The 9952-nt window shown below is 45.5% G+C and overlaps 1 protein-coding gene across 1 annotated transcript; it reads left to right on the top strand.

Annotated features, from left to right (window-relative positions):
• The first annotated feature begins 2553 nt into the window (after window positions 1–2553).
• LOC136501772 (polyamine oxidase 1) lies at window positions 2554–5954 on the top strand. Its single transcript, XM_066497308.1, has 9 exons — window positions 2554–2739; window positions 2842–3094; window positions 3968–4114; window positions 4246–4501; window positions 4598–4741; window positions 4866–5015; window positions 5132–5389; window positions 5505–5586; window positions 5712–5954. The coding sequence occupies exons 1-9, from the start codon at window positions 2610–2612 to the stop codon at window positions 5789–5791; spliced, it is 1500 nt and encodes a 499-aa protein (XP_066353405.1). The 5' UTR covers window positions 2554–2609; the 3' UTR covers window positions 5792–5954.
• The last annotated feature ends 3998 nt before the right edge of the window (window positions 5955–9952 follow it).

Here is a 9952-nt window from a genome sequence, read left to right as displayed (position 1 = left end):
ATATAACTGTTTTGCACCTTGTTTTGTTCCTAAAAGATGTATGTTCCCTCCTACACTACTGGAAACTGAAATTTTTCTGTTGGTTTTGCCTTCACTGATATGATACATATACTCTGGTCTGTGGCCTTGCAGGAGCACAACCTCCTTTGTTGGTTTCTTGTCCTCTAGAATGCTTTATATCGTGATCGCGACACGAGATTGTCTCAAACAACCTATCATCCAATACTAGAAAAACACATCTTGGGTTTTGCCTCCTTCCACTGATGTGCAACCATTGTAGCTTCTCCATCTCGAACGCTTGTGTGCACCGGCAATCAGAAGAGCAGGTCTCGAAAACCATCGTTCTTGCGATCCTGCACCAGGATGACGTCTCTGCCACTAATGGCTTCGCCTTCCACCATCAGCCACTGCGTCTCCATCTGCAAACTAGAGGTATGCAAACACCGTGATCCGATCTATTTTTTCAACATATCCTCTGATTCAGTTATGTTGCTGCTCGCTGTGATACTATTCATGATGTTTGATTCAACTAGTATATTAGGGTTATACATTCTAGTATCTGACATCGTCGTGCTTTATATTCTGGAATTAATCATGTGAACAATTTCTACACCAATTTTGAAGATCTACTTTTGGAAGACAACAGCTAGCTAGCGTAGCACAGCAGGGATAGACGATATACTGGCGCTTATTAGAGAGACTCAGACTGAGTCACTGAGACTGAGAGATACAATCGTCGGCGTGCTAATGCAGCTGAGAGCTGAGTGATAAGACAGAAAACCCCGGTTTGAACACAGACTGCATCTCGATCTCATCTCTTTCTTTGTTTTCTATTCTTCTTTCTGGCGAGAGGATCGGATGAGATCTTATCTTCACGGCGGTGCGTGTGACTTGTGCTTGAGCATCCATTAATTATTACATCACAAGGGCTACCTGCTGCGTGAATTTTGTGCTCAGACTGTCACACATGCATGAAGAATAATTGTCTAGATGCGTCCACTAATATGCTTTTTTGACAGCACGTGCACGTAGCACATGCGGTGCGGACAAACATGCATTGTCTGGTTGTGGTTGGGTCACATCACATCCTTTCACACGTCGCCTGCTGGGAATTGCGTGGCTGGCTGCTGGCATATGCTGATCGACTTGTGTGTGAATCTGTTTCTTTTGAGGGAAAGCATATGTATTGTAGGCATACGATCGACAGCATGGAACTACGGGCCGGGTGTCCCACCCTGCACACAGTACCTTTACCTTTGTTTCTTTTTATTGATAATAAGATTGCTAATCATATATCCCAAGTATCGCCAGACCAACATGAGCAAGGGCCAGTATTGATGGCCGACTTTGGCTGAAAATTAGCTAGCTAAAGTGTTTGATTGGTTAAACATTTTAGATTGCTAGCTGAGTTTGGTTAGCTCGTGGACTAGTTGTTAGTTGAGATCTTGACTAAAAATTAGTCCTCCAATTTGCTGTCCTCTTTAGATGAGCTAGGTTGAGCTACTTTTTAGTTGCTACTCTCTCCGTTCCAAATTATAAGTCGCTTTGACTTTTTTGGTATATAGATTTTGCTATGTATCTATACAAATGTTATATCTAGATACATAGCAAAATTGATGTACTAAAAAAAGTCAAGTGACTTATAATTTGAAACGGGGGTAGTTGTTAGCCATGTGATCCAAATAGGCTCTAATATGGGTTGGATGTGATGTACATATATCCGCTCCTATGCATATATAATTCCATGCATCAGTTGGTCATTCTCATCTTGAGTACATTTGGGTATTTACTATCATATTAACTAGAAGATACTCCGTGCGTTGCTACAGGGATTGCAAAAAATTAAAAATAAAATTAAGTAGAGATGGCATGGATAGCTTGCATTAAGAGGTTGAAGGTTAGTGGCATGACATGTCTATTAGTGAAAGATGATGTGGATAGTTAGTGGAACATAATGTGGATATCTTGCATGCTGAGATAGAACTTGAGATGATGTGGATAGCTTGCATTAAGAGGTTGGAAGGCCTGAAATAGATATTAGTGGAAGATGATGTGGATGTCTTGCATGTTGACGTGGATAACTTGCATTAAGAGGTTGGAAGTTAGTGGCAAGACATGCGTATTAGTGGAAGATGATGTGGTTGTCTTACGTGTTTGGATAGAACTTGAGATGACGTGGATAGCTTGCATTAAAAGGTTGGAAGTTAGTGACATGATATGGCTATTAGTGGAATATGATGTGGAGATGTCTCGTATGTTGAGATAGAACTTGAGATTATATATATATAATCCAAAACTTATATGAGTGAACTAAAGAATCCAGAGCTTTTGAAATTATAGAATCCAAAACTTATAGACGGGAACGTGTAAAAGAAGTAACAAGATCCAACGGCATTTTCACAGTATATTAAAATAAACTGGTATGGAGATGGACCAGCATGCATTATCACATGTTATGTGTATACACACAAACAAACACACTAGTATATATCACGCTACATATACGTGTGTGACTGTGTCTGCACAGTGCGAAGTGCGTCGATACGGCCGGGCAATGCATTCACTTCAGACTGCTGTATAGATTAGAGAGCGACATCAGTTAGAGAGAGATGAGTTCCTCCACGTCTAGTGCTCTCGTGCTAGCAGCAGCAGTACTCCTAGCACTGACCTTAGCCCAGCATGGCTCCCTCGCCGCAACTGTCGGACCTAGGGTCGTCGTCGTCGGCGCCGGCATGTCCGGTAAACATATATATGTCATACATATCAAACAACACGTCTGCCCTGACGACGATGTTGATGAGATGATGAGGTATTTTGTTATATATGTGGATACTTTTTCAGGGATCTCGGCGGCGAAGAGGCTGTCGGACGCCGGGATAACCGACCTGCTGATCCTGGAAGCGACGGACCACATCGGCGGCCGGATGCACAAGAAGAACTTCGCCGGCATCAACGTCGAGGTTGGCGCCAACTGGGTGGAGGGCGTGAACGGCGGCAAGATGAACCCCATCTGGCCCATCGTCAACTCCACGCTCAAGCTCCGGAACTTCCGCTCCGACTTTGATTACCTCGCCCAGAACGTCTACAAGGAGGAGTACGTCGACTATAGAGAGCTGATGAGCTCTGCGAGCTACTCCGTTCCATCCGTTAAAACTATAGTTCACCTTGATTTGTTATAAGTCAACATTTTTTAACTTCAACGAAACCTTTAGAAAATATACATAAAATCTAAACAGATGCTCAATCAAAACATATTTCATGGATAATTTAATAAAACTGCACTTTGGCCACGGTCGACTCTCAATAGCTAGACTGTTGGATCCCCATGGCCGCCACGGCGATGAAGACGCCTAGATCCGATGGCTCTTGAAGACGCTCCACCTTCATTTCGAGAGGTGGCTTGTTTAGGCATCTGCCTCTGAAAATGTAAGGGTATTTTAGGAGGTGAAGATGCACATGAACGTCTCTGAAAATAAATTGGGTTGTCTTCGGTAATCTTTTTTATAGGCAAAGCATCAAATATTTTTTGACCGTAAAATAAATCTTTTTTACGCTGACTGTAGATCATAGGCAAAGTATCAAATATTTCTTCCTTGAGGTAGTACTATAGGATGAGTTAGCCATATATCATAGCTTGGTTTGAAACATTGGATGTAGAAAAAACGTGCTTCATATTTTTTTTTTAAGAAAAAGGAGCATGGAAATAAGATCTAAGAAAGGCTAATTAATATGAAAAATGTTGGCTAGATCATTGTAAACGGTTTCATCCTCAAACTCCCGGCAAGAGCTTGCGCGCTGCTCGCCTGGCTTCGAGATGGAGGTGGAGCTTGTGCTTGACTTCTCTGCACCAATCTTACCCGTCTGTTTTTCAATTCCGAGCAATTTGGGAGTTACTACAGATATTATACTTGACAACATGTTATTGCATTTATTCATGTGTGCATTTTGCTGTATATATAAACTGCAGCGGTGGCCTCTACGATGAAGATTATGTTCAGAAGAGAATTGACCGAGCTGATGGTGTGGAAGAGCTCGGGGAGAAACTCTCTGGCACTTTGCACGCCAGTGGCAGGGACGACATGTCTATCCTTGCAATGCAGCGCCTCAACGATCAGTACGTCCTATATATTATACCGATGGAATAATTTCTGAGCTAGAGGTGTTGCTGAATAGGAGTAGTGGTCTGTAATTTGAAAAAAAAGGACTGTGTAAAACTGCAAACTAACTAATGCATGCAATGGGCAGCCAGCCGAACGGGCCGGCGACGCCGGTGGACATGGTGGTAGACTACTACAAGTTCGACTACGAGTTCGCGGAGCCGCCGCGGGTGACCAGCCTGCAGAACGTCGTCCCTCTCTCGACCTTCAGCCACTTTGGCGACGACGTCTACTTCGTCGCCGACCAGCGGGGCTACGAGGCCGTCGTGTACTACCTCGCCGGCCAGTTCCTCAAGACTGACAGGTCTGGAAAGATCGTCGACCCGCGGCTGCAGCTCAACAAGGTATACATGCTTGCATTTTTCTTCTCTGATGCTGCGATGTATAAGGTCGTAGATAATACAACAAATCACATGCATGTATATATACATAATAAATAGGTGGTGCGAGAGATCAGCTATTCCCCGGGTGGCGTCACCGTGAAGACGGAGGACAACTCGGTGTACAGGGCAGACTATGTTATGGTTTCTGCAAGCCTGGGTGTCCTGCAATCCGCTCTCATTCAGTTCAAGCCGCAGCTACCTGTCAGTAGTTCCTACCTCAACTATATATATTCCCATCCATAATTCCATATATGTATATATATATATAAGGGTACCTTCTACATTGCATATATATTTCCTCAGCAATTTCCCTTGTCTGTCCCAGGCATGGAAGGTTACGGCGATCTACCAATTCGACATGGCCGTGTACACCAAGATCTTCCTTAAGTTCCCCAAGAAGTTCTGGCCTGAAGGGAAAGGGAGAGAGTTCTTCCTCTACGCGAGCAGCAGGAGAGGTTACTATGGAGTGTGGCAGGTACAGAAAGCATCAATGATGTTATTGTTAGCATATAGTTTTTTTTTTGATGGGCAGAATTAAATCAAATTTTGAACGAATACTGAACATTTTGCAACAATATATGATCTACTCAGGAGTTTGAGAAGCAGTATCCTGGTGCCAACGTCCTCCTTGTCACCGTGACCGACGAGGAGTCGAGGCGTATTGAGCAGCAGTCGGACAACCAGACCAAGGCAGAGATCATGCAAGTGCTGAGGAAGATGTTCCCCGGCAAGGACGTCCCGGATGCCACCGACATCCTTGTCCCGAGATGGTGGTCTGACAGGTTCTACAAGGGCACCTTCTCCAATTGGCCAATTGGTGTCAACCGCTACGAATACGACCAGCTTAGGGTACTACCATATGGATCTTCAATTTTGTGCTTCTATATATGTTGCTATTATGCTCCTATTTTTGAAGGCCTCATCCTTTGAATTTGAACCTCTCATTTTTTTTTCTGCATTCTAGGCACCTGTTGGAAGGGTATACTTCACCGGTGAGCATACCAGCGAGCACTACAATGGCTATGTCCATGGCGCTTATCTTTCAGGTAGATATATGTATTCACATGAGGTCTTCAATTGCCTACCCTTGAGCTTGCCAAGACTTCTAGCTAGTGATATAAGCTTAATTTGAAACTTACGGCGTGAATTTTCATTGTATATATGTTGACAGGTATCGACTCTGCTGAAATTCTCATCAACTGCGCCCAGAAAAAGATGTGCAAGTACCATGTCCAGGGCAAGTATGACTAGAAGCTCCAACAAATTAAACGTCTCCTCTTGTTGTACAACGGAGAATCTACCTATGGATATGATGGCAGTTGGCAAGCCTTTTCATTATTGCAATAAGGCGGCTGATTTATAAAGCTTCAATGCCTGTTACCATGTATGATTTCTGATTAAGTATTCTGCGTAAGTACCATGTTGCTCTTTTTATATTGAGTGGTGCGTGGCTTATGATATTCTATCTATCGATCTGTCAAACAAAACTTTGTATCGCGTAGTTCCAGTGGGAACAGTGGCAGACCCACGATTTGTAAAAGACTAGGCCAAATTTTAGGGGCCAAACTCTGAAAGCCAGGAACTCAAGAGAAATACGATACTAAAGTCCTAGTCCATATTGTACACTGTAATTTTAGAATGTAACTGGAATCCAACCTCTACAAACTGATAAGGATTGAAATTGAAATTGGAAAACAATGCAAACCAGGGCTGCAGCTGCTCTGATCCTCAGTTGTCAGCTCCTGTCTTCAAGGGGGCTGGGACGGCCACCGCAGGGGCTGGGGGCTGGGGGCTGGGGCGCTGCCGCGTTGGGCGGCAGGCGGGCAGCCGGCGACCGGCCGAGCCACCGAGGGCGCAGCCGACAGCCGCGCAGGCCGGAGCCGCTAAGGGCGGAACGGAAAGGGCGAGCCACGGTGCCGGCGAGGGGCAGAGCGAAGGGCCGGAGGGAGGCAGGGAGCGACGTGCGACGACGACGCCCTTGGTGGCGAGGCGGGCGACGGTGCGACTCCAGACGGAGTGACGGACGAGGATGAGATGCGACTCGCGAGCGAGGTGGTGTGAGTCGGGTGAACGAGCTGCCTTATTCCCAGCTGGGCTGACTCTTTGTTTGGCTGATGGGCCAAAAAAAATTGAAGAGTTGCTCCCTGTTTATTTGGGCCACGACTAGGGGCATGGCCCTACTAGCCCTGGTGCTGGGTCCCCAAATGAGTGGGAAGAGCACAATTTGTTGTCACACGACACAGCAATCACGCCAGCTGCTCACATTTGTGCAAGAGTGGTGAACCATTTTGTTGTTCTGATGTTCAAGATTCAGGATCCCTATAGTCAGCACTAGCACCGTCCGGATGCCCGCGGCTGCTCCGCCCCGTCTGCTTGGATTTGCGCCAGCTCTATTTCCAGCGCACATGTCCGATCCGCTCGCTTCAGATCCAGTGCTCACGCTGCTCGGATGACTCGCCCCCGCCTTTTCCACACCGGCGCAGTGCCCGTCTCTTACAGGCCGTCCGGAAGACTCTCCCCCACCTCTTCCGCAACAGCACCGCGCGGCCTGTGCCTCCTCCCCACACCGCAAGCGGCGGCCTGCGCCTCCTCCACATGTCGGTGGCCGCGGCTTGGCCCTACCCGCCCTCATGGACAACAACGTCAGCAGTCTGCACTTACAACATGAAATACTCGAATGCAACATACATTTGAAACAGATGAAACATTTGGGACACACACTTACAACATGTATGAAACATATGCAACATCCAAATAAAACAACTGCAACATGAAACAACATTTACTGCAACAAAAGACTGAAACGGCTGAAACATTTGGAACATACTGTTGCAATATATGTGTGAAAACATATGTAATATCCAGATAAAGAATGATTCCAACATACGTCTGGAAATAGATAAAATATTTTGAACAAAAGTTTGCAACATGCTTCTAAAACACTTGCATCGTAAGCAACATGTGCAACCTCCCGCGATCTACTTTTGCAACATCCATAAGAAATAACTACAACATACCTTTGAAACGACTGAAACACCTTAAAACATACATTTGCAACATAGGAGAGGGAAAGCCTGGGCCGATCGATTCTAGCCATCAGGGTCAGAGCCGGCGGCAAGCGGTGACGCACGAGCACCACCGCCACCAGTGCCACTAGTACTAGGCTTGGCTTGACGACGACGGTGGGAGATGGGGGGGCGAGGAGTGCCATGGCCGTCAGGGTGGGAGGAGCTCAGTCGCTGTGGTGAGAGAGGGCGCAGCCGGGGGTGGGGGAGGGCGCTGCGCCGGGGTGGAGGAGAGCTGCCCACTCCCTTGCAACACCATCGCGCCACCTCCATGGATCTCGCCGGGGTGGGGGAGAGGGCCTCTGGATCTGCAGGCATTGGGGCTCCCGGTGGGGAAGGACGATGGGCGTTGGTGCGCTACGGCAGGGGTGCGGAGCGCGGAATGGGTAAGGGTGGGAGCGGAGCTGAGCAAGGCATGCGGGAGTTGATTTTCTTTGGTGAGGCGTGTTTTTTGAAATGTGCGGCGCATGCGGCATTGAGTGGAGTGAGGCATCTGGCATTCCGGACATCTTAATGGTAGCATTACCATTTGTGTTTTCTCACCCCAACATTACAGAAGCGTCAGTTTTGGATCAATCAACTCCATGGGGATTAGGGGAATGGATGGGCGATCAATCTTCCAAGAATTAGGAAACACCTCATGGTTCACCATTGGCATACCTGATGGCGATGTCGAGGAGTGCGCATGTCAATCGACACTTCCTTTCTGCCGATCTTGTGCACCAACTCTTGGCACCGACTCCTCTCATGAAGGGTGTTGATGACCTTGTTCTCCGGGATGTTGGGGAGCTCATTGTGCTTGTAGGTGAAGCGCTGGATGTAGTGGCGGAGTTGTTCCTCGCGCTCGCATTGGCAATTGCATTGGTGAGGTCCCACATGGTGCTGGGCTTGGTGTAGGTCCCCTCCAAGTTGTCGATGAGGTGCCTTTCGAGGTCGCTCAACTCTTCAATGGTGTGCGAGGAAGATGCTCGAGCTAGACATGGGCTAAGTCGGTGAGGTACAATGGAATGTACTGTACATCAAAGAGGGTACCCTACGTCCAGTGGAGAATAAATCACTTAGACAATATGCTCGGTGATTTATAGGGGCGCTGATGAATGTGCCTAGTGTTCCTAACTATGAATGTCTAATATATGAATGACTTACCCCTACCTCTCCTTATATAGTCTGGGGGTAGGGTTACAGATGAAATGTTGAATGATATATATCAACAGTTTTCTAGTTTCTTACAAGGAGAATCTATCAGATCTTATTGGATCAACTTGGTCGTCAAGGCTATCTAATCGATATCTTGCTTTCCAAGTACCTGATGCACCCTGTCCGATTTGGGTCTCTTCCTTACCAGGCGGCAGTGACGTTCATCGTATCACAAACGATTAAGGGGTTAGATATGGTAGTTATATCATCTTATCACTAGATATATGGCCATGCTTTGGACTGGGGCCACATTTTTTTGACTGAACCTCAATAATCAGACACGGATGTGTAGCTCTCAGGATTTCATATTGGACGCGGATACGTGGATCTAGTTTTCGTATCAAAACCGGGTAGGACGTGGATGCATGAGCTCTGAGTGGAGGATGATTCTTATCAGACCCGGACGTAGATATGTGAGCAGGGATCGAGAGTTGGTTTCATCGAGTAGATGATGACGTTACTGCTTTTTAGCAACGGAGAAGAAATTTATTATAACGTACTTTTTTGTTATAAAAAGAAATAGTACCATCGCACACTAGACCTAAGCCTTTCCACCTAGCCACTATATCAAGTTCTCTTGTGAAAATTCCACATGGATGTTGCGCCATATGAAAATTCCATTTGCATCTCTCTTCGTTAGAACCAATTTCTGTCCTAACCGATCGATTTTGGCTGTAGGGGAGCGGCATGGTTCCTATTCCCTCGTTTCCCCAATAAACCAATTTTTAAATTTGCTTAAAGTCAAATATCTTTAAGTTTAATTGAATTTATAGAAAAGTGCACCAATATTTATATGACACTAAATTAACATAATTAGATATGCTATGAAATATATTTTCATAGTCTACTTATTTGGTGCCATAAATATTTTTTACCTTTTCGATAAATTTAGTTAAATTTAAGAAAGTTTAACTTAAGACGTACAACTCTAGAAGTTTGATTATTTGACTTCTAAGTGAGATCAAACAATCGAGATAAATAAATAATATACTCCTAAGTGAGATCAAACACAAGTATATACATAATCACGTCGTCAATCAAACACAAGTATATACATAATCACCACTGTCGTCAATCAAACACAAGTATATACATAATCACGTCAATAATATACTCCTAAGTGAGATCAAACAATCGAGATAAATAAATA

Source organism: Miscanthus floridulus, chromosome 13, assembly GCF_019320115.1.
Source record: "Miscanthus floridulus cultivar M001 chromosome 13, ASM1932011v1, whole genome shotgun sequence".
Classification (NCBI taxonomy): Eukaryota; Viridiplantae; Streptophyta; class Magnoliopsida; order Poales; family Poaceae; genus Miscanthus; species Miscanthus floridulus.
Note: the sequence above shows the minus strand (reverse complement) of the source record. Positions and strands in the feature narration are given on the sequence as shown.

Excerpts from the sequence above, each read along its gene's own strand:
- LOC136501772 (XM_066497308.1), top strand. The coding sequence starts at position 2,610 with ATGAGTTCCTCCACGTCTAGTGCTCTCGTGCTAGCAGCAGCAGTACTC. Across the intron at positions 2,740-2,841 it reads CGTCGGCGCCGGCATGTCCG|GGATCTCGGCGGCGAAGAGG; the intron begins GTAAACATATAT and ends ATACTTTTTCAG. Across the intron at positions 5,016-5,131 it reads GTTACTATGGAGTGTGGCAG|GAGTTTGAGAAGCAGTATCC; the intron begins GTACAGAAAGCA and ends TGATCTACTCAG.